Here is a 25,323-nt window from a genome sequence, read left to right on the forward strand (position 1 = left end):
CGGGTCAAGACCCTTCTTCAGACTGATGTCGGGAGGGGAGGGGGCGGGAAAAAAGAAAGGAAGAGGCGGAGACAGTAGGCAGTGGGAGAGCTGGGAAGGGGAGGGGAAGGAGGGAGAAAGCAGGGACTACCTGAAATTGGAGAAGTCAATGTTCATACCGCTGGGGGTGCAAACTACCCAAGTGAAATATGAGGTGCTGTTCCTCCAATTTGCGGTGGGACTCACACTGGCCATGGAGGAGGCCCAGGACAGAAAGATCGGATTGGGAATGGGAGGGGGAGTTAAAGTGCTGAGCCACCGGGAGATCAGGTTGGTGACACCATGTTCCTCCAATTCCAAATGCATGTATCCTCTCCAGTAATTTTCTTACCACAGACATTAAGCTTAGAAGAAACCTGCTGACAAGGGAGGTGCTGTGGTAGTCTGGTGCGCTGACCTCTGTCTGAGGTCAGGCGCCAACTCTCAGACACCACCTCCTACTTATCCCTGGACCATGACCAAAATCATGGCAGATTTTGGATGATCAGCCATGATCATATTGAATGGCGGTGCTGTCTCGAGGGGCCGAATGGCCCACTACTGCACCTATTTTCTATGTTTCTATGACCCCCGCAGACGAGCATCAGGTCACAAGCACCATCACTGGCTTCATCGTTTCTGGCTCCCTGCCCTCTCAAGCCTCCAACCTCATCGTTCCCCAGCCCCGCACGGCCCACTTTTACCTTCTCCCCAAAATCCACAAATCTGACTGTGCTGGCAGACCCATTGTTTCTGCTTGTTCTTGTCCCACCGAACTCATTTCCACATACCTCGACTCCATCCTATCCCCCCCTAGTCAAATCCCTCCCTACCTATCTCCAAGACACCTCACACGCTCTTCGTCTCCTCAATGACTTCCGTTTTCCAGGTCCCCACTCCCTCATCTTCACCATGGATGTCCAGTCACTCTACACCTCCATCCCCCACCAGGAAGGTCTTAAAGCCCTCCGTTTCTTCCTCGACTGCAGAACCAACCAATCCCTGTCTACTAATACTCTCTTCTGCCTAGCGCAGCTGGTCCTTACCCTCAACAACTTTTCCTTTGACTCCTCTCATTTCTTCCAAATCCAAGGCGTAGCTATGGGCACGCGCATGGGCCCCAGCTATGCCTGCCTCTTTGTAGGGTACGTCGATCAATCCTTGTTCGAGGCGTACCGTGGCCCTATCCCCGACCTCTACCTCCGCTATATCGACGACTGCATTGGTGCCACCTCCTGCACCCATGCAGAACTCACTGACTTCATCCATTTCACCACTAACTTCCATCCGTCACTCGTTCACCTGGAATATTTCCGAAATCTCCCTACTGCTTCTACACCTCACTATCTCCATCGCAGGTAACAGACTACTGACCGACATCTACTATAAACCCACTGACTCCCATGGATATCTGGACTACACTTCTTCCCACCCTGCTTCCTGTAAGGACTCCATCCCCTACTCCCAATTCCTCCGTCTGTGCCGCATCTGCACCCAGGATGAGGTGTTCCAAACCAGCTTTATGGAACAGGGGTTCCCCTCTTCGACTATAGATGAGGCTCTCACCAGGGTCTCTTCTATATCCCATAGCTCCCTCTCACCCCCCATCCCCCCACTAGTAGCAAGGACAGTCCCCCTTGTCCTCACCTTCCCCCCTAGCCGTCACATACAACATATAATCCTCTGACATTTTCGCCACTTCCAACGGGATTCCGCCACTGGCCACATCTTCCCATCTCCTCCCCTTTCTGCTTTCCGCAGATACCGCTCCCTTGGTAACTCCCTGGTCAACTCGTCCCTTCCCACCCAAACCACCCCCTCTCCTGGTCCTTTCCCTTGCAGCCGCAGGAAATGCTACACTTGTCGTTTTACCTCCCCCCTCGACTCCATCCAAGGACCCAACAGTCTTTCCAGGTGAGGCAGAGGTTCACCTGCACTTCCTCCAACCTCATCTATTGCATCCGCTGCTCCAGGTGTCAACTGCTCTACATCGGTGAGACCAGCGCAGGCTTGGCGATCGTTTCGCCCAACACCTCCGCTCAGTTCGCAATAACCAACCTGATCTCCCGGTGGCTCAGCACTTCAACTCCCCCTCCCATTCCGAATCCGACCTTTCTGTCCTGGGCCTCTTCCATGGCCAGAGTGAGTCCCACCGCAAATTGGAGGAGCAGCACCTCATATTTCGCTTGGGTAGTTTACACCCCAGCAGTATGAACATTGACTTCTCCAATTTCAGGTAGTCCCTGCTTTCTCCCTCCTTCTCCTCTCCTTGTTCCTGCCTCCCACATCAGTCTGAAGAAGGGTCTTGACCCGAAACGTCGCCTATTCCTTCGCTCCATAGATGCTGCCTCACCTGCTGAGTTTCTCCAACATTTTTGCCTACCTTTGATTTTTCCAGCATCTGCAGTACTTTCTTAGATTAATTCTTAGATTAGAAAAATGATTCAAATTAGAAGAATGAGGGTGGACCTCATTGAAACATACTGAATAGTGAACGGTTTGGATAGAGTGAATGTGGAGAGGGTGTTTCCACTAGTGGGAGAGTCGAGGACTAGAGGTCATAGCCTCAGAATTAAAGGATGTTCTTTCAGGAAGGAGATGATGAGAAATTTCTTTAGTCAGAGGGTGGTGACTGTGGAATTCTTTGCCACAGAAGGCTGTGGAGGCTAAATCAGTGGATATTTTTAAGGGAGAGATAGATAGATTCTTGATTATTTCAGGTGTCAGAGGTTATGGGGAGAAGGCAGGAGAATGGGGTTAGGAGGGAGAGATAGAACAGCCATTATTGAATGGTGGAGTAGACGGTGGGCCAAATGGCCTAATTCTACTATCCCTTACTACCTTACGGGTCTACAGTTCACAGGTTTTTCTTTGCAGTCCTTCTTAGATAGAGGTACAACATTAGACACCCTCTAGTCTTATGGCACCTAACTCATGTTTAATGATGTTTCATATATGTCAGTCAGGGCTCCTGCAATTTCTTCTTTAGCTTTCCACAATGTCCTTGCATATAGTTGATCAGGCCCAGGTGATTTATCTACCTTCATACATTATCGGGCATCCAGCACTTCAACTGTAATACGGACTGTCCTCACCACATCGCCATTAACTTTTCCAAGTTTGCTAGTCTTCATGATTTTCTCCACAATAAATACCTAGAGAACCTTGCCCATCTCCTACTGCCCCACACATAGTTGACTACTTTGGTTTCTGAGCAGCTATTATCTCTCAAAATCCCCAGAGCCTGATGGGATCTAGCCCAGGTTATCAAGAGAACCAGGAGATGAAATTGACGAAGATATTTGTGTCTTCTCTAGCGACACAAATCATCCCGGAGGACTGTAGAGTAGTCTCTTTAGAAACTAATGCTTTGGAACTATTGCTATTCCTTTGTTTATGAAGAGAAGCAGAGAGAATTATATGTCAGTGAATCTCAGAGAATGGGTTAATTAGGAACAGTCAGTATGGCTTTGTATGCGGCAGGTCAGAACTTGATTTGAGTTTTTTGAAGAAATGACAAAGATGATAGATGAGATTAGAGCTCTCGCTGGATTTTGGTAAGACATTTGATAAAGTCCCCCATGGAAGGCTGATAAAGAAGATTAAGATGCATAGGTCGACTTGGTCATATGGATTAAGTGGAGTTTTACCGGGATTTATGCTGGCAACACTGTTGTTTGTGATGTATAATGGACGTAAATGTAGGCGGGTTGGTTAGTACGTTTGCAGATTACACCAAAACAGGTGGGAGCGTAGACTGCGAGGAATGCTAGCTATAGCGTGAGATATACAGAAATATATATAGTAAAAAATAAAATATATAGTGACAGAAATGGGCGGAAAAATGGCAGATGGTGTTTAATCCGAGTAAGTGTGAGGTGTTATACTTTGGGAGAATGTAAGGGCAAAATATACAATTAATAACATGACTCTTAACAGCATTGCTGTACAGAGGGAACTTGGAGTCCATAACTGCCTGAAGTGGCAACATGTCGATAGAGTGGCAAAGAAGGCTATTCATGCCTTCATTAGTCGGCACATTAAGTGTAAGAGTCGGGAAGTCATGATGCATCTTGACAGGACTTTGGTTAGGTCCCTATTGCAGTATTGCATGCAGTTCTGGTTGCCCTATTACAGGAAGGATAAGAAGGCTTTGGAAAGGGTGCAGAGGTGGTTTACCAAAATGATGTCTGGAATTGGGGATAGTACCTACAGAGAGAGGTTGAACAGACATGAATTAGTTTGGTTTAGTTTAGAGATGCAGTGCCCTTCGACCCACCGAGTCTGTGCTGACCAGAGGTCCCCCCCGCCCACTAACACTATCCTACACACACTATGGACAATTTACATTTTTACCAAGCCAATTAGCCTACAAACCTGTCCGTCTTTGGGGTGAAGGCGAAGACCGGGGCACCAGGAGAAAACCCACGCGGTCACAGGGAGAACGTACAAACTCCGTACAGACAGCACCCGTAGTCAGGATGGAACCCGGGACTCTGGCGCTGTGAGGCAGCAGCTCTACCACTGCACCACCGTGCCGCCCACGGTTTCTCTAGAATGTGAAGGTTATGGGAGACCTGACAGAAGTATATACAATTATGGGAGGTACAGATAGGGTAGACAGTTTTTCAGGATGGAAATATCAAATACTAGTTTGAAGGTGAGAGGCAAAGTGTAAAAGAGATATGCGGGGGAAGTTTATTTTACACAGATGGAGCTGCCGGGGTTGGTGGTCGAGGCAGATATGATAGTGGCATTCAAGAGGCTTTTGGATAGGCGCATGAATATGCAGAGAATAGAGAAATATAGAAGAGTACAGCACAAGAACAGGCCCTTTGGCCCACAATGTCTGTGCCGATCATGATGCCGACCATTTCTTATCAACCTGCAGATAATTCATATCCTTCCATTCTTTGCTTATCCACATGCCTGTTAAATTCTACTATTGTAACGGCCTCCATGCTCGGCAGCTATGGCCGCCCCAGTCTATATTGGGAAAGACAAAATCCCCTACTGTGACCACCTTATTAATCTTGCAATCTGGCAATCTCCCTGGGTATTGGGCAGACCTGTCCGTCTAATTGCCATTGACTATTTGAGGGCCGATGGTGCAGTGCAGCTCCACCTGTATAGCCCACTGGACGATCCATCAGTAATGTCACTCAGACCACTGCTGTGAGGTTGCCTTTCATCATTACCGTGTCCCCTTTCTCCTTTGCCCTCACCACTTTCTCATTTGTAAGACCTGCACACTGGAACGTTAACTGCCAGTCCTGTCTTCCCTCAGCCAGGTTTTTACATCAGTCGTATGTACATTTCTAGGTCCCAAGTTCATCCACCTTCCCTGTCAGGCCACTTGCATTGATATCAATGTAATTTAATGCAACCCTTCTTCCTCATTGCTGCCTGGCTCCAACCAGTCCTGTCCACTTAGCTTGCTCTCACTGACATCTGTATCGACCTCCAGCCTCCCAGCTGGCTCTCCACTGCATAGGGTCCTATCCCCCTGCCAAATGTAATTCAAATCCTCATGAGCAGCATTTGCAAACCTGCCTGCCAAGCTACTGGTTCCCCTCCAGTTGAAGTGCAACCCATCCCTCTTGTACACGTCACATCTGCCCCAGAAGGGAACCCAATCTGAATCATTGTTCCCAACACCAAGTCTACAGCCACATGTTCATCTGTCCTCTCCTCCTATCCTACCCTCACTGGCTGGTGGCACTGGGAGTGATCTGGTGATTACTATCCTTGTTTAAGAAGGAACTGCAGATGCTGAAAAATCGAAGGTAGACAAAAGTGCTGGAGAAACTCAGCGGGTGAGGCAGCATCTATGGAGTGAAGGAAATAGGCAATGTTTCAGGTTGAGACCCTTCTTCAGACTGATGTGAGGGTGGGGATGGTGGGAAGAAGAAAGGAAGAGGAGGAGCCAGAGGGATAGAGGGAGAGCTGAGATGGGGAGGAGACAGTAAAGACTACCTGAACTTAGAGGTCAATGTTCATACCGCTGGGGTACAAACTACCCAAGCGAAATCTGAGATGCTGCTCCTCCAATTTGCGGTGGGACTCACTCTGACCATGGCAGAGGCCCAGGACAGAAAGGTCGGATTCGGAATGGGAGGGGGAGTTGAACCACCGGGGGATCAGGTTGGTTAATACGAACTGAGCAGAGGTGTTCGGCGAAGCGATCACCAAGCCTGCGCTTGGTCTCACCAATGTAGAGCAGCTGACATCTAGAGCAGTGGATGCAATAGATGAGATTGGAGGAGGTGCAGGTGAACCTCTGCCGCACCTGGAAAGACTGCTTGGGTCCTTGAATGGAGTCAAGGGGGGAGGTAAAGCGACAAGTGTAGCATTTCCTGCGGCTGCAAGGGAAAGTGCCAGGGGAGGGGGTTGGAAGGATGGGAAGGGACAAATTGACCAGGGAGTTACAGAGGGAGCGGTCTCTGCGGAAAGCAGACAGGGGAGGAGATGGGAAGATGTGGCCAGTGGTGGGCTCACGTTGGAGGAGGCGAAACTGACGGAGGATTATTTGGTGTACGTGACGGCTGGTAGGGTGGAAGGTAAGGATTAGGGGGACTGCCCTTGTTACGAGTGGGGTGGGATGGAGAGAGAGCAGTGTCACAGGGTATCGAAGAAACCCTGGTGAGAGCCTTGTCTATGGTAGAAGACGGGAACCCCCGTTCCCTGAAGAATGAGGACATCTCCGATGCCCTGGTGTGGAACACCTCATCCTGGGAGCAGATGCAGCGTAAACGGAGGAATTGGGAGCAGGGGATGGAGTCCTTACAGGAAGCAGGGTGGGAAGAAGTGTTGAAGAAGGAACTGCAGATGCTGGAAAATCGAAGGTACACAAAAAAAGCTGGCCTGAAACGTTGCCTTTTTCCTTCGCTCCATAGATGCTGCTGCACCTGCTGCGTTTCTCCAGCTTTGTGTACCTGGGAAGAAGTGTTGTCCTGGTTTTGAGCCTTTCATCTAAATCCTTGCATTCCCTCTGCAGCACCTCATCCCTCGTGCACAATGACGTCTGGGTGGTCACTGTCCTCCGTGAGAAGGTTCTGCGGCCATTCCAAGACATCTTGGACCTTAGCACCAGGGAGGCAGCACACTATGCTTGCAGCCATAGAATCTCCTGTCCCACACCTTAACTATCGAGACCCCTATCACTGCAGCCCTGTCTCACCTCACTTTTCCCTGTCAGACCTCGGAGCCAACAACTGCTGTTACTTTCTCCTGACACACAGTATTCAAAAGGTTTATTTACTTTCAAGGAAGATTCCAGCACCCTCTGCCTTCTCCCCTTTACCCTTCCTGGTAGTCACCAATCTACATTCTCACCGCACATTCGGTGTGAGCATCTCACTACAACAGCCATGGGTGATGCTGTCATTGTCCTGGTCAATCCTGTGGTCACCCAGCTGCAGCTCCAGTCCCTTCAACCCATCAGTAAGGACCTGGAGCCGGCCACACTTTCCACAGGGGTCACCCTCAGGGGCACTGGCAGTTTCACTCACTTCCTCCTCCTGCAAGAAGAGCAATCTAATGCCCTGACGGCCAACCCACCTGCGCTGAGACTAGAGAGAGCTACACAAAAATAGCTAGCCCCTTACCTTATCTTGCCATCAAGATTCACTACAACTTTGCGGGACAAAGCCTCAATATTTACCCTTCACCTCAACACAAGCTCTCCCAAAATGGCTGCTCTGCTGTTTGCTGCCTTCCTTTTATATACCACTGGGAACAGTCAGTCCCGCACAATAACTGCTGCTTTTAAAAGTCTTTAGAGACGGCGCCTACCGATCACCCCGTACACTAACACTATTCTACACACTAGGGACAATTTACAAATGTACAGAAGCAAATTAACCTACAAGTTTGCACGTCGTTGGAGCGTGGGAGGAAACCTGCATTCAGGATCGGACCCGGTCTCTGGCACTGTTACAGACAGCAACTCTACTGCCACGCCACAGCTTGGCTCAAAGAATCATGTCCCAAACCTTAGATTGAATCAACATTTTACCCGTTGACCTACAAGTGTATCAATTTGGACTATCCCAACTAATACGCTCACACTGGTTCAGTTTTTACTTAGTGACCGAGTTTATTATGCAGAAACCATATCGAAAAGTGTTGTTGATGTGTAAATAACCATTTTGCTGACTTTACCTTCAAGGCAGCTGCATGATGTGACATTGTCCTGCCAACCCGCTTGTCACTGCTGTACTGTTGAATGTCAGCAATCCACTCTTCACACTGGGCCATTACTTCAACTCTCTTCAAGTAGTAATGTTTGTGTATAACCTAGAACAGATAGAGTCCAAATGTCATAGAGGCATACAGTGTGGAAACAGGCCCTTCAGCCCAATTTGTCTCATCAACCAACATATCCCATCTACATAGATTCATAGTCAAAATGTCATACAGTGTGGAAACAAGCCCTTCGGCCCAACTTGCCTCATCAACCAACATATCCCATCTACACTAGTCCCACCTGCCTGCTTTTGGCTCATATCCGATCCACATACCTGTACAAATGTTTTTTAAACCAGATAATTCCTGCCTCAACTACCTCCTCTGGCAGCTCATTCCACACACCCACCCCCCTTTGTGTAAAGAAAGTTACCGCTCAGGTTCTTATTAAATCTTTCCCCCGTCACCTAAAACCTATGTTCTCTGATTCTAGATTCCCTTACTCTGGACAAGAGACTCTGTACATCTACCCAATCTATTTCTCTCATGATTTTGTCCACTTCTATAAAATACTCCTCATTCTCCTGTGCTCTAAGGAATAGAGACCCAGCCTGCTCAAACTCTGCCTATATCTCAGGCCCTTGAGTCCTGACAACATCCTTGTAAATCTTCTCTGCACAATTTCCAGCTTAACAACATCTTTCCTATGACATGGTGCCCTAATCTGAACACAGTACTCTAAATGTGGCCTAACCAACATCTTATATACCTGCAACATGACCTCCCAGCTTCTATACTCAATACTCTGATTGATTAAGGCCAAAGTGCATAAAGCCCTTTTGACATCCCGACCTACCAGCGATGTCACTTGCAACGAACTATGTACCTGCACTTCTAGGTCTCTGTGCTCTACAACACTCCCCAATCACTGTGTAGGTCCTGCCTATGTTAGATTTTCCAAAATGCAACATCATTAAATTCCATCAACCACCTCAGCTCACCAGATCCAGATCCTGCTGTAATTTTGACAACCATCTATATGTACATCCGATCCCTCAGAATACTCTCTGGTAACTTTCCAAATACAGATGTTGAGCTCACTGGCCTATAGTTCCCAGCCTTTTCCTGCAGCCCTTCTTGAATAGAGGCACAACATTTGCCACCCTCCAGTCTCCTGGCACCTCTCCTGTATTTAATGACGACATGTACATTTCAGCCAGAGCTTCTGCAATTTCCTCTCTAGTTTCCCACAGTGTCCTCGAATATATCTGATCTGGCCTGGAAGATTTGTCTACACGATAGGACCTTCAGCACGGTCTCGTGATTTGTCAAGGGTAATGTACAGCTCAAACTTTAATTTTAGGTTATTATTGAATTTCACATTCCGAGATACACGGAAAACAGCATATGCTGGAATCTTGAACAAAACCAGACCTCTTGAGGTGACACAGTAGCGCAGCGGTAGAGCTGCTGCCTTACAGCGCCAGAGACCCAGGTTTGAACCCGACTACTGACTGCCTGTACAGAGTTTTGTACGTTCTTCCTGTGACCGCGTGGGTTTTCTCCGGGTGCTCCGATTTACTCCCACACACCAAAGACATACGGGTATGTTGGTTAATTAGCATTGGAAAATTGTCCCTAGTGCGTAGGATAGTGTTACTGGACTGGTCTCTGGTCAGCGGGGACCTGATGGGCCAACGGGTCCGTTTCTGTGCTTTATCTCTGAAGTCTAAAGTAAACACAAACTTGAATGGGAAGTGGGAGCAGGAGCGGCAGCTAGGAGCAGCAAGTCTGTGGATTGGTCGTAGCACCCAACTAAGCAAATAAATGCAAGGCAAGGTATAGCGGAGCGGCCAATTGGGAACAGCCAACAGTGTTGGGGAAAGAGGCTGCGTTTAGGAAAAGCGCTATAGAGAGGTAACGTGTGAGTCTTTGGCTCAAGTCTTCAGCGAGGAGGTTGAGGCTCAGAGGCTTATCAAAGGATCTTATTAGGGTGTGAGGCAGGTGAGAGGTTAGAGGTGGGTATGGAGGATGATGAGTTTTGTGGACAGAATAGACAGTAGAATGCAGGGAGCAAGGAAGGAATGTTGGTTTAAATTGCCCTTATTTTAATGCATGAGGCCTGACGGGTAGGGATGGGTATGTGCGACTGGGACATTGTAGCCATTGTTGAAACCTGGTGAAAAGAGGGCTAGGACTGGCAGCTCAATATTGTGGGGTACAGGAGTTACAGAAGTGGGGATAAAAGGGGAGGGGGTTCTTGCATCATTGCGTGAGGTGGTCACATTACACACTGCCCGTCTAGTGAGGCTAAGTGGGTGAAGCTGAGGAACAAGAAAGGGAAAATCACCTTGTTGGGAGTATACTACAGGCCCTCAAATAGTCAATGGGAATTAGAAGTGAGAAATATACTAGGAGACTGCAGGCAGTTGAGGGTCCAATCAGGTTGTCGTGGTAGGGATTTTAACTTTCCCAATATTGATTGGGAATGTCATGGTGCACAAGGTTTAGACTGGGTGGAATTTGTCAAATGTGTTCAGCAGAGTTTTCTCCGGCAATGTATAGCAGGTCAAAAATGGGAGAGCAATGCTTGATCTAGTCCTGGTAAATTGGGGGGGATAAGTGGATGAAGTGTTGGTGGAGGAGCCTTTTGTGACCAGCAACCACTGTTGTGTTAGGTTTAAGATAGTTATGGATAGGGACAGGTCAGCCTCATGAGTTAAAATGCTAAATTGGGGCGAGAGCAAGGCAGGTGAGCGAGCGTAAGGAAGCATGGATAACTAGAGAGATTGAGGCTCAGGTGAAGAGTTGGGAGGAGGCATGGGGCAGATTTAAGCAGCTGGGCAAGTGTATCCCTGGAGGAGTTTCAGGAACTAAGGAGCAATGGAAAAATAGCAGGAAATCACGAGGGTAAAAAGGAGACAGCAGAAAGCTCTGGCAGATAATCCTGAGAGAATTTATCAGTATATCGAGGGAAAAAGGGTAACTAGAGAGCGGGACCCCGCTGGAATCAAAGTGGTCAACTCTGTGGAACCACAGAAGATGGGCAAGGTCCTCAATAAGTATTTCTCCTGTTTTTACCCTGGGGAACTTGGGTTAGATGAAGGACCTGATGCGTATGAAGGTAGACAAATCTCCAGGGTAAATATATATCCGAGGACATTGTGGGAAACTAGAGAGGAAATTGCAGTGAAATTTACGAGTCGTCTTTAAATACCAGGGCTGCCAACTCTCACGCCTTGGACAAATTCTCACGCTCTCACGTTGATCACAAAATTCTCATGCTCTGTCATGAGAAATTCTGTGATCAACGAAAATTTCAAAACTCATAAACTGCATAGGCCGCAGGTGTTGGAGAGCCAGGGCTGAGGGAGGGATGGAAGCAGAACCAGCGGCGGGGACAGATGTGCGGGGCAGGGCTGGTGAGTGTTTGCGGGGCTGGTGAGTGTTTGCGGGGCTGGCGAGTGTTTGCGGGGCTGGTGAGTGTTTGCGGGGCTGGCGAGAGTTTGCGGGGCTGGTGAGTGTTTGCGGGGCTGGCGAGAGTGTGCTGGGCTGGGGAGTGTTTGCGGGGCTGGTGAGTGTTTGCGGGGCTGGCGAGAGTTTGCGGGGCTGGCGGGCGGGGCTGGCGAGAGTTTGCGGGGCTGGCGAGTGTTTGCGGGGCTGGCGAGTGTTTTTCCGGGGCTGGCTGTTTGCGGGCGAGTGTTTTTTGCGGGCTGGCGAGTGTTTTGGTGAGTGGGCGGGCTGGCGAGAGTGTTTGCCGGGCTGGCGAGAGTTTGCGGGGCTGGCGAGAGTTTGCTGGGCTGGTGAGTGTTTGCGGGGCTGGCGAGTGTTTGCCGGGCTGGCGAGTGTTTTCGGGGCTGGCGAGTGTTTGCGCTGGCGGTTTGCTGGCTGGCGAGTGTTTGCGGGGTTGGCGAGTCGCTCGCTGCAGCTCCGGCCATGGAGCAGCCTCAGTGCAAGAGTCCCGGGCCGTCGGAGGCGTTGGAAGCGTTGCGCCGCTGCTGTGAGAGTCTCTGTGCTTAAGGGACAGAGACTCTCAAAGGGAGGGGGGGAGAGAGAGGGGGAAGGAGACAGGGAGACAGGGGGGAGAGAGAGAGGGAAAAGAGAGGGGGGGGAGGTGAGAGAGAGAGAGAGAGAGAGAGAGAGAGAGAGAGGGGGGGGAGAGAGAGAGGGGAGAGAGAGAGGGAGAGGGAGAGGGAGAGAGAGAGAGAGAGAGAGAGAGAGGGAGGGAGAGAGAGAGAGAGAGAGAGAGAGAGAGAGGGAGAGAGGGAGAGAGAGGGAGAGAGGGAGAGAGAGAGAGAGAGAGAGAGAGGGGAGAGAGAGAGAGAGAGAGAGGGAGGGAGAGAGAGAGAGAAGAGAGAGTTAGGGGAAAGAGGGAAGAGGGAGGGGAGAGAGGAGGAGAGAGTGAGAGGGGGGGGAGGAGAGAGAGAGGGAGGGGAGGGGGGGGGAGAGAGAGAGGAGAGGTGGGAGGGGGAAAGAGGGGGGAGGGAGAGGGGGAGAGAGGGGGAGAGAGAGGGGGGGAGGGAGAGGGAGAGAGGGGGAGAGAGAGAGAGAGAGGGGAGAGAGAGGGGGGAGAGAGGGGGGGAGGGGGAGAGAGAGAGGGGAGAGCGAGGGAGAGGAGGGGGGGAGAGGGGGGGGGGGGGGGAGAGGGGAGGGAGAGAGGGGAGGGAGAGGCAGGGCTGCTAACTCTCATGCATTGAGCGTGAGAATCACGCATTTCGCCAAATTCTCACGCTGATCACAAATTTCTCACATTGTCGTGAGAAATTCTGTGATCAACTAAAATTTTAAAAATCATATCAACTGCAAGGGCCACGGGTGTTGGAAGCAGAAGCAGCGGCGGAGACAGATGCGGACGGGGAGCCGGGGCTGGCGAGTCGCGCATTGCAGCTCCGGCCATGGAGCAGCCTCAGTGCAAGAGTCCCAGGCCATCGGAAGCGTTGCGCCGCTGCCATGAGAGTCTCTGTGTTAAATTCGGTGACCGGCATGGATCAAGCTGCGGCTCGGTGCATCTTGGAGGACAACCAGTGGCTGCTGGAAGTAAGTACCAAGCACTGGGTAGAAACGGGGGAAGATAGTGGACTTCAAGATGGGGGTGGTTGGAGAAAGCATCCTGCTTGCCTGCTAGATTTCACTTACTGTAATTGCAGGAAAAATGTTCCCGATGTCGGGGGAGTTCAGAACAAGGGATCACAGTTTAAGAATAAAGGGTACGCCAGTTAGGACTGAGATGAGGATAAACTTTCTTCACGCAGAGAGTTTTGAACCTGTGGAATTCTCTGCCACAGAAGGCAGTGCAGGCCAAATCACTGGATGTTGAGAGAGTTACATTTACTTCTTGGAGCTAACAAAATCAAGGGATATGGGGAAAAAAACAGGAACGAGGTACTGATTTTAAATGAACAGCCATGATGATATTGAATGGCAGTGCTGGCTCGAAGGGCCGAATGGCCTATTCCTGCACCTATTTCTATGTTTCTATGCTTGAGTATATGGCAATAAAACTCGATCACTTGATTTTGAAGCATTCATGCATGGTGGAGGTATAATGTAGTCATAGAGTGATACAGTGTGAAAACAGGCCCTTCGGCCCAACTTGCCCAAACCCGCAAACATGTCCCAGCTACACTACCTGCTTTTGGTCCATATCCCTCCAAACCTGTCCTATCCATGTATCAGTCTAACTGTTTCTTAAATGTTGGGATAGTCCCTGCCTCAACTACCTCCTCTGGCAGCTTGTTCCATACACCCACCACCCTTTGCGTGGAAAAAGTTACCCCTTAAAATGTTACCTCTTAAAAATACTTCATACAAAAAACATTGAAATCATACTTCTACAATGCACTAAAACATGATTTTAATACATCAAATTTCAAAACGTCCCTACCCTGGTAGAGGGGACACTCCCCTTCCACACCCTCTCCCCACTCGGTTACTCTGCTCCCTCACCGGGTACCCCCAAGGCCAGTTATCAATGATCGCTCAGTCTCCCCACTTTCGAAAATGCTCCGCGGCCCCTGGTTCAGACGGAGAACACTGCCAGATATGAGCGGGGAACTGAGGCCAGTTGTCGGATGTCTGGATCCCAATGCTCAGCGCTTTGTGTTTCGGAGTTGGCTAATGTTATTGATTTGTAATTAGCCGTTTTGTAATTATTTGACAAAACCTTAATTTATTAATCTGGAATATCCAGGGGGATGGGATAAGGGTAATATTAAAATGACAGGGAAGGTGTCAGGCTGTCTGTCACAACATACAGCCCCAATAACCCATTATTTCCTTCAGTTAAATATTGGGAAGGTAGCACTATTGTCATTTGCCATGTAACTATTATGTTTGTTTACCTCACTGACTATTTCTAACCCCCCACCCCCTCAATTCCTTTGACAGGTTGAATAGAAATGTCCCCAATCTCGTTGTTTTATTAATGGAACACGTAGATGAACATCCTCAAGGAGTGTAATCTGATGGAAACTGATCCAAATGCGATATTTAAGAGCTTGTTCAAAGAAGGGGCATATTTTAAAGGAGTGACACAGCTACTTGCAGGGGAATGTGTGCAGAGATTATTATTTGTCTTTAGTTTAGTTAGCTTGAACCAGGGCATCTGAAGATTCAAAGTTTTATATAGTAATTGTGCTGATACTGACCCCAACCAACCACCACAAATGAATATCATCCATTCCGGAGGTTTTACTTTTATGATGCCATTTAAACTTCACTTGGATTTCAATCACTTCAATGTAAAAGTAATTGGGAATGGGGAGAATTGGAACAAAAATTTGCCCTCGGTATATATTAACTGTAATATAATAATGTATGCATGTTGGTAGGTGCAATCAAAACAAAGATCTTTTTATCATTGTTGTGTTCTGAATACCACAGAAAATATTATGTACTCTCAAGATCACATTTAATAGAATAATATTGCTTAAATATATAAAGTTATTGGACTTTGCATTTTGGAAAAGTCCCAGCTGAGAGGAAGACAGCAAAATACTGAAAATATTGGGGGTGAAAATGACTTCAGGACAGTTTGTTAGGAAAATGAAAGAAATGGTAACAGAATACATACAGCTGAGTGAGTATAATTTTATGGACGAGAAATTGTGTTCAACCAATTGATGACTTCTTTGACAAAGTAACTAGCATGTTAGATAACAAGGAAGCCAATGGATGTAGCAAATTTTGTTATAGATAATTTGGTCTGTGAAGTGCCCCATAAAAGATTACCACATTAGATAAGCACCTGTGGACTTGAACGTAATAGGTTAAGTCCAGGGGGTCAGATATGGGGCTTTATGTGTGGGCCAGATATAGTGTGGGCCAGATATAGACCAGGGGAGTGTTCAGCACTGGGAACCTAAGCAGGTAAGCAGCTATGATCAGGGTAGAATAGGGGGCCAGGTGTCAGGAGGAATGAGAGAAGGTATGCAACTGGAGTCAGGGTCAAGAGTAATACCAGGTGTCCAGTGAGACCCAGGTTGGTCAACATGGGCCATGTGTTTGATTCTAATCTGATTTCCATACATGAATACACTAAAATCATTCATGTGCTGCACCTGTTGATCAGAGCCTGTCTCTGCTGTGGAATGTAATGGAAGACTGGAGGGTGGCAAATGTTGTGCCTCTATTCAAGAAGGGCTGCAGGGGAAATTCTGGGAACTACAAGCCAGTGAGTTTAACATCTGTGGTCAGAGAGTTGCTCAAGAGTATTCCGAAGTATAGGATATACAGGCATTTGGACGAATTAAGGATAGTCAGCATGGTTTTGTACGTGGGAGGTCCTGTCTCGCAAATCTGATTGAGTTATTTGAAGATGTGACCAAAAAGGTTGATGAGGGCAGAGCTGTAGATGTTGTGTACATAGATTTCAGTAACGCATTTGACAAGGTTCCGCATGATTAGCTGCTCTGGAAGGTTAGATCGCATGGGATCCAAGGAGAGATAGCTGAATGATAGAAAATTGGCTCCATGAAAGGAAGCAGAGGGGGATGGTGAAAGGTTGCTTCTTGGACTGTTGGCCTGTGACCAGTGGTATGCCTCTTGCTGTTTATCATCAGACTGAACAAGGGTCTCAACCCAAAATGTCACCCATGCCTTTTCTCCAGAGATGCTGCATGTCCCGCTGAGTTACTCCAGCATTTTGTGTTTATTTTAAAGGTACAGAGAAGATTTACAAGGATGTATTGCAACGAGATCTGGGTGTCCTTGTACAGCAGTCACTGAAAGTAAACATGCAGGTACAGCAAGCAGTCTTCTTCTTCTTCTTGCGAATGAAACATAAACCAAAGGAATAGTTAGATCTCAAGCCGGGTGTTGAGCAGCCAGGTGGAGCAGCCAGGCTGTGAAGAAAGCTGAAGGCATGTTGGCCTTCATAACAAGAGGATTTGAGTATAGGAGTAAAGAGGTATTTCTACCAAGGTTTCCGTGCGGTTCCCGGAGGTTTTTGTTAGTCTCCCTACCTGCAACCTCCGGCAACCTCCGGGAACTGCACGGAAACCTTGGGTGGGGCGCAAAGTCTCCAGAGGTTTCCGTTCAGGTTTCCTAAGTTGTCATGCTAACTTATTTATTTTCCCCACAAGAGAGGATGGGGAGGGGATCAACGCTCTGCAGCCATCACCCCCGTCTCAGCTGTCTGGTCGTCCCGCTCACCCCGAGCCCGCGCTCCCATTCATGGCCCCGCTTCTCATGACTTCCATCATGAATGACAAGCTTGCCCACCTCCAGACCAGTACCTCCACCGACTCTCCTTCCCTCACCCTTTTATTTTTACCATCTTGCCAACTCAACTGCGTCAAAATCGGGCACAAAATATTGAAAAATCTGATTCATCGTTCGGAAAAGAAAAAAATCGGAATTCCGAATTTAAATCGGAAGAATATGATGCCTGCTCTCCCGATAGCTCAGACCCTCTGGTCCTGGCAACATCTTCGTAAACCTTCAGTATACCCTTTCCAGCTTGACAACTTCTTTCTTAATAACATGGTGCCCAGAACTGAACACAATACTCTAAATGTGGCCGCACCAACATCTTATACAACTGCAACATGACCACCCAACTTCTGTACTTCTAGACTGATGAAGGCCAATGTGCCAAAAGCCTATTTGACCACCCGTTCTACCTGCGACTCCACCTTCAAAGAACCGTGACCAGGCATATTTCGCTTGGGCAGCTTACAACTCAGCGGTATGAATATCAACCTCTAATTTAAAGTAACCCTTGCTTGATGTCTCTCCATTCCTCCCTCAACCTAGTTCTCCAACCTGTCTGACTGTCCCCTTGATAACATTATCTTTGTATGCTTCGTTGCCACCTTCCTCTAGTTGACAATTATGTATTCTACATTTTCCTTGAACTTCGTCCCCTTTGATACCTCGTTTTCACACCTTACATTCTTTATCTCTGTGTCTCCTTCTCCCTTGACTCTCAGTCTGATGAAGGGTCTCGAGCCAAAACGTCACCCATTCCTATCCAGAGATGCTGCCTGTCTTGTTGAGTTACTCTAGCATTTGGTGTCTATCACCTGTACTCCTAGATCCCTCTGCTCTACAACACTCCCCAGAGCCCGACCATTCAATGTGTAGGTCCTGCCCATGTTAGACTTCCCAAACTGCATCACCTCACATTTCCCTGTATTCCATCAACCATTCCTCAGCCCACCTGGCCAATCGATCAAGATCCTGCTGCAATTTTTCACAACCATCTTTACTATCTGCAAAACCACCCACTTTTGTATCAGCTGCAAACTTGCTAATATTGCCCTGTATGTGCTCATCCAAATCATTGATGCAGATGACAAACAGTAACAGGCCCAGCACCAAACCCCGAGGCACACCACTAGTCACAGGCCTCCAGTCCAAAAGCAACCTTCCACCATCACCCTCTGCTTCCTTACGTGGAGCCAATTTTCTATCCATTCAGCTATCTCTCCTTGGATCCCATGCGATCTAACATTCCAGAGGAGCCTACCATGCGGAACCTTGCCGAATGCTTTGCTGAAGTCCATGTACACAACATCTACAGCTCTGCCCATATCAACCTTTTTGGTCATTGCTTCAAAAAACTCAATCAGATTTGTGAGACATGATCTCTCATCACATACAAACCCATGTTGACTATCTTTAATCAGCCCTGGTCTGTCTAAATGCCTGTATGTCCTATCCTTCAGAATACTCTCTAGTAACTTTCCAACTACAGATGTTAAGCTCATTGGCCTAAAGTTCCCAGCATTTTCACTGCAGCCCTTCTTGAAAAGAGGTACAACATTTGCCACCCTCTAGTCTTCCGGTACCTCTCCTGTATTTAAATATGACTAGTAAATTTCAACGAGGGCTCCTGCAATTTCCTCTCTGGTTTCCCACAATGTCCTCGGATATATCTGATCAGGCCCTGGAGATTTGTCTACCTTCAAACACCCGACTGCTTTCATTGCTATCTTGGGGGATTGCAACCAGGTGAATTTGGATGCTACCCTACCCACTTTCACTCAGCTCAGTCTGTTGACTGTCCCACCAGGGATATGAAAACATTGGACCTGCTGTATGCCAATGTTAAACAGTCATACAGCTCCATAGCCCTTCGGTCACTGGAAAGATCCAACCACAACCTGGTTCACCTCCTACCCATGTATAAGCCAATGGTCCAGAGGCTGCTTGTGACCACAGGATCAGTGAGGAGATGGTTACAGGAGGCCTCTGACGCTCTAGGACACAGACTGCGACAACACTCTGTAGTCCACATGGAGAGGACATTGATGGATTTATGGACTATGATACCTGCTACATAAAGCTCTGTGTGGATGACACTGTCCCTGAGGAGACTGTACACTGTATCCCCAACAACAAGCCATGGGTCACCAGTCACATAAAGGTCCTTCTCAAGAGGAAGAGGACATTCAAGAATGGTGACAGGGAGCAGGAGAAATGGGGGCAGAAAGACCTGAAGGCCAGACTGAGACAGGGCAAGGAAAACTCCAGGAGGAAGCTGGAGCAGAACAAGGAGGGATGTGTGGAGCGGGATGCAGAGCAGTACAGGCTACAAGATGACCAGTGGCCTGTGGAGGGAAAGCAATCAGGACTGGGCCAAAGAGCTAAAGCTGTTTATTAATAGATTTGATGGTGGGGTCTCTGCCCATCCTCCTCCCTGCTCCCCGACAGACTCTCCCCCTCAATCCCCCTGGTCCACTTCCTCTGCCCTTTCTGTGCCGTGCCTGACCATCAAGGCTGAGCAGGTGAGGAAGGAGCCGAGCAGAGTCTGCCCAGGCAAAGCCACGGGTCCCGATGGTGCCAGCCCTAGGGTACACAAGGCGTGTGTGTGCCGGCCAGTGTGTGGAGTACTGCAGCATATCTTCAATCTGAGCCTGAGCCTGGACAGGGTTCCTGTGATGTGGACGACATCCTGTCTGGTTCCTGTACCACAGAGGATGCGCTCCAGCTCCTCCAATGACTACAGACCGGTGGCGCTGACTTCACACATCATGAGGTCCCTGGAGAGGCTGGTGCTCACTCACCTGGTGACCCCTGGTTAAACCCTTCCTGGACTCCCTGCAGTTCGCTTACCAAACAAAGATGGGGGGTGGGGACGCCATCATCCACCTGCTCCATCGTTCCTATGCTCATCTGGATGAGTCGGGAAACATTGTGAGAGTCATGTTTTTTTTTACTTCTCCAGTGCTTTTAACGTGATCCGGCCTGCACTGCTAGGGAGCAAACTGACAAAGATGCAGGTGGATGCTCCATTGGTGTCCTGGATCACCAACTACCTTTCAGAAAGCATTTGATAAGGTCCCACATAGGAGATTAGTGGACAAAATTAGAGCACATGGTATTGGGGGTAGAGTGCTGACATGGATAGAGAATTGGTTGGCAGACAGGAAACAAAGAGTAGGGATAAGCGGGTCCCTTTCAGAATGGCAGACCTATTCCTGCACCTATTGTCTATTGAACAACCACAATATGTCAGGCTACATGTGCCATGTGTCTCGGACATGGTGGTGAGCAACAAAGGGGCCACATAGGGGATGGTCCTCTCCCCCTTCCTGTTCACCATCTACACCTCAGACTTCAGATATAACTCAGATGACTCTGCATTTGTGGACTGCATCAGTGAGGGGAGGGAAGGTGAATACAGAGGTGTAGTCAAAGACTTTGTTGAGTGGTGTGGGGTGAATCACCTGCAGCTCCACACTGACAAGACTAAGGAGTTGGTGGTGGACTTTAGGAGGAGAGGAACACCCCTGTCCTCTGTCTGTATCAAGGGTGTGGATGTGCAGTTTACCAGGGAGTACAAATGCCTTGGAGTGTACCTGGACAGTAAACTGGACTGGTCCAGGAACGCTGAGGCCCTGTACAAGAAGGGACAGAGCCGCCTGTACTTTTTGAAAAGGCTACGTTCCTTCAACATCTGCAATAAGATGCTGCAGATGTTCTACCAATCGGTGGTAGCCAGTGCCATCTTCTTCACTGCCGTGTGCTGGGGCAGCAGGGCAAAGGCCGCGGATGCCAATAAGATCAACAAACTCATCAGGAAGGCTGGCTCCATCCTGGGGGCGGAGTTGGATTCATGGGAGGTTGGTCTTGGAGGGGAGGATGCTCCTTAAACTGCCGATGTCTCTCATATTCAAAGATATCAATAACAATTCAAATAGATATAAATAATGATTTTTTTAAATAGCTTAAATCAGTAGAAATTATTAAAGATAAAGTAGAAAATCCATTTATACACTTCTTTTTCAAGCAAGTAGAATAAATGAGGTTTCATTTCGCTAAGCGCTCGACATGTGCATGTTTCACTGCTGGGCTCAAGTGGTAAGTTTAACAGCAGAGGGGGGGTCAGTTTCTCCAGCTCTTCACCTTCAGCTCATCTGCAACATCTACTTTTCAATGAACAGACTGATCCCCAGAGTGCAGGTCATCAGCATGGAACGGCTAGCCAATGGCCAAATCATTCTGTTCCGATGGTGCAGGATTCTGATCCACAAAATCAAATTTTAGGAATATATAAACCTTTGACGGGCCCGCGGTGGGTGAATAGAGCATCAATCATTCATTCAAGTATTAAAGAGGGAACTGCAGATGCTGGAGAATCGAAGGTTACACAGAAAAGCTGGAGAAACTCAGCGGGTGCAGCAGCATCTATGGAGCGAAGGAAATAGGCAACGTTTCGGGCCGAAACCCTTCTTCAGACTGATCAGGGGTGGGGGTGGGTGGGGACAAGAAAGGGAAAAGGAGGAGTAGCCGGAAGGCTGGAGGGTGGGAGGAGACAGCAGGGGAGCTGAGGAAGGGGAGGAGACAGCAAGGACTAACAGAATTGGGAGAAGTCGATGTTCATGCCCCCGGGGTGCAGACTCCCCAAACGGAATATGAGGTGCTGTTCCTCCAATTTCCGGTGCTGCTCGCTGTGGCCATGGAGGAGACCCAGGACAGAGATGGTCGGAGACCAAGCGGAGGTTGGGTGATCGTTTCGCCGAACACCTCCGCTCGGTCCGCAATAACCTAGCTGACCTCCCGGTGGCTCAGCACTTCAACTCCCCCTCCCACTCCGTCTCCGACCTCTCTGTCCTGGGTCTCCTCCATGGCCACAGCGAGCAGCACCGGAAATTGGAGGAACAGCACCTCATATTCCGTTTGGGGAGTCTGCACCCCGGGGGCATGAACATCGACTTCTCCCAATTCTGTTAGTCCTTGCTGTCTCCTCCCCTTCCTCAGCTCCCCTGCTGTCTCCTCCCACCCTCCAGCCTTCCGGCTACTCCTCCTTTTCCCTTTCTTGTCCCCACCCACCCCCACCCCTGATCAGTCTGAAGAAGGGTTTCGGCCCGAAACGTTGCCTATTTCCTTCGCTCCATAGATGCTGCTGCACCCGCTGAGTTTCTCCAGCTTTTCTGTGTAACATTCATTCAAGTATCATTCATTCATTAGTAACAATTCGACAGGAAAGTTACGACATCTGGAGGCTTTGAACTATGATGAGATTTTAAACAGTGAAGCATGCCATAGGAGATTAATTAGTCATAAGCAACAATCCATATAATATAATTCTGAAATGGGTGCATAAATAAATATTCACAGTGTAACAAGATCATTAAATATTAACATTCCCTTCCTCCTAACCTACCCAGATCTGGATTATTGGTTACCTTCAACATGCTGGCCAGTGCTTTAAAGACATATTTGGACTGCACTGGACACTACACACACACACACACAAAGTCTCAAGCCAGAGTAGCATTTTCACAATGCTCAGTGTTTAAAATTTCAACTCAGTTTTAGATTCCTGCCTGGCCAGAGTTAAAATCAAGCTTACCTCTTTAAAGCAGGGTGAAGGATTTCTAATTTGCTCCAGCATGGCCCACTTTACAGTTGCTTGCCTTATATTTCCATCATATTCTCTCGAACTCTGAGTGCCACTGGGTGTTCCCCTTGACCTCTCGTAGCCAGGTTCATTGAAATAGGGCTCTGCCACCAGTATCAAAGATTGAATTGACACCAATACCTGTCGAAAATAAGTGATTGCAACTTTTGACTCTCAAACACAAAATGGCAACATTTTCCTCAGTTTATGAACATTGCCCAATAAGGAGTTTTGTGAATAAATGTATTTTACTCACTTATGCATGTTAAAGCACAAAATAAAATAATATATACATATATGTAGTTAGAATATAACAAAAACTGACTGGAGAATGGTGGTGTCATATGCCTATCCGAGGAACATGAGGGGTAACTTTTTCACACAGAGAGTGCTAGGTGAATGGAACGAGCTGCTGGGGGAGGTAGTTGAGGCAGGTACTATCGCAATGTTTAAGAAACATTTGGACAAGTACATGGACAGGACAGGTTTTGTGGAACATGGGCCAAATACAAGCAGGTGAGGCCAGTGTAGATGAGACATGTTGGTCTGTGTGGGCAGGTTGGGCTGAGGGGCCTGTTTCCATGCTTTATGATTGACTGTGTGGACGACAAACAGATTAAGTGTGTCGTCCACATCACTGAAATAGATTATTGATAGGATACCAAGTATAACTAATTCCCCAAAACTACACTTCACTTGGGACAAAAAAATATTTTGCAAAACACATGTTTACATTTTTGTGGATTGTAACAGACTGAATACCAGAAAAATAAATCAAACTGCTCGATTTCTGGATAAAGGTGATGATTTACACATTCCATAGTCATAGATATTGTACGGGCCCCCATCGCCCTATCTTGTCTATGCCCACCACATTGGCATTTTGGGCTAGTCCCACCTGCCTGTATTTGGCCCATAAACCTCTAACCCCATCCAAATGTATTTTACAACTCATAATTGTAACCATTTCTATAGCTTCCTCAGGCACCACATTCAAGACACAGACCACCCTCTGAGTGAAACAGTTACGCCCAAGAACCATCTTGCATCTCGCAACCCTCCACTTTTAGAATCTTCTATCCTTGGAAAAAGACTTGCAGTACTTGCTTTATCTATGCCCCTCATGATCTTGTACATCTCAACAAGTTCACCTCTCAACCTACTCTCCAAAGAATAAAATGCTTGCCTGTCCAACGTCTCCCTAGAACTCAAACCCACAAGCCAACATGCTGGGGAATCTCTTTGGCACCCTTTCAAATTTAATGACATCCTTTCTATAACTAGGCAACCAGAATTACACACAGTATTCCTATAAAATAATGGGAGGAATAGATTGGGTAGATGCATGGAGTCTCTTGCCCAGAGTAGGTGAATTGAGGACCAGAGGACATAGGTTTAAGGTGAAGGGGAAAAGATTAAGTGTGTGTAGGAATCTCAATGGTAACCTTTTCACACAAAGGGCAGTGGGTGTATGGAACAAGCTGCCAGAGGAGAGGTAGTTGAGGTAGGGACAATCCCAATGTTTGAGAAACAGTTAGACAGGCACATGGATAGGACAGGTTTGGAGGGATTTAGGCCATACACAGGCAGGTGGGGCATGTTGGCCAGTGTGGGCAAGTTGGGCCGAAGGGCTTGTTTCCACGCTGTAACACTCTATGACTAACCATTCCTCAGCCCACCTGCCCAACCGATCAAGATCCTGGCAACCATGTCAAAAGGGCAATGTAAGCCCAACGACTTGGACAGCTGCATCACCAGCTTTGTACTCAATATCATTCATAATGAAGGCATGCCTGCCAGATCCCTTCTTCACCATACCGTCTACCCGACTCAGCATCTTTAGGAAATCTGTACTCACAGATCTGTGTTGTGCAACACTCTCCACATCTCTACCATTGACTATGCAAGTGCAACATCTCACATTTGTCAGAGGTTAAATTCCATTGGCCATTCCCAGGGCCACCTTCCCAACTGATCTTGATCTTGTTGTAAACTTACATATCCTTCCTCACCGTCTACTACACCACTCATTTTGATATCATCTATAAATTTACTAACAATGTTAAGTAATTGTCATCCACATCATTAACCATATAACCATATAACCATATAACAATTACAGCACGGAAACAGGCCATCTCGGCCCTACAAGTCCATGCCGAACAAATTTTTTTCCCCTTAGTCCCACCTGCCTGCACTCGTACCATAACCCTCCATTCCCTTCTCATCCATATGCCTATCCAATTTATTTTTAAATGATACCAATGAACCTGCCTCCGCCACTTCCACTGGGAGCTCATTCCACACCGCCACCACTCTCTGCGTAAAGAAGTTCCCCCTCATATTACCCCTAAACTTCTGTCCCTTAATTCTGAAGTCATGTCCTCTTGTTTGAATCTTCCCTATTCTCAAAGGGAAAAGCTTGTCCACATCAACTCTGTCTATCCCTCTCATCATTTTGAAGACCTCTATCAGGTCCCCCCTTAACCTTCTGCGCTCCAGAGAATAAAGACCTAACTTATTCAACCTATCTCTGTAACTTAGTTGTTGAAACCCAGGCAACATTCTAGTAAATCTCCTCTGTACTCTCTCTATTTTGTTGACATCCTTCCTATAATTTGGCGACCAAAATTGTACACCATACTCCAGATTTGGCCTCACCAATGCCTTGTACAATTTTAACATTACATCCCAGCTTCTATACTCAATGCTCTGATTTATAAAGGCTAGCATACCAAAAGCTTTCTTTACCACCCTATCTATATGAG

General features: G+C 47.8%; 1 protein-coding gene across 1 annotated transcript in view; it reads right to left on the reverse strand.

Moving 5' to 3' along the window:
- birc6 (baculoviral IAP repeat containing 6) overlaps window positions 1–25,323 on the reverse strand; it is a 348,945-nt gene that overhangs the window by 4,989 nt on the left and 318,633 nt on the right. Inside the window, 2 exon segments of the mRNA XM_055639933.1 lie at window positions 8,182–8,316; window positions 22,508–22,696. Coding sequence (XP_055495908.1) covers window positions 8,182–8,316; window positions 22,508–22,696 — 324 coding nt within the window.

This window comes from Leucoraja erinacea, chromosome 8 (assembly GCF_028641065.1).
Source record: "Leucoraja erinacea ecotype New England chromosome 8, Leri_hhj_1, whole genome shotgun sequence".
Lineage (NCBI taxonomy): Eukaryota > Metazoa > Chordata > Chondrichthyes > Rajiformes > Rajidae > Leucoraja > Leucoraja erinaceus.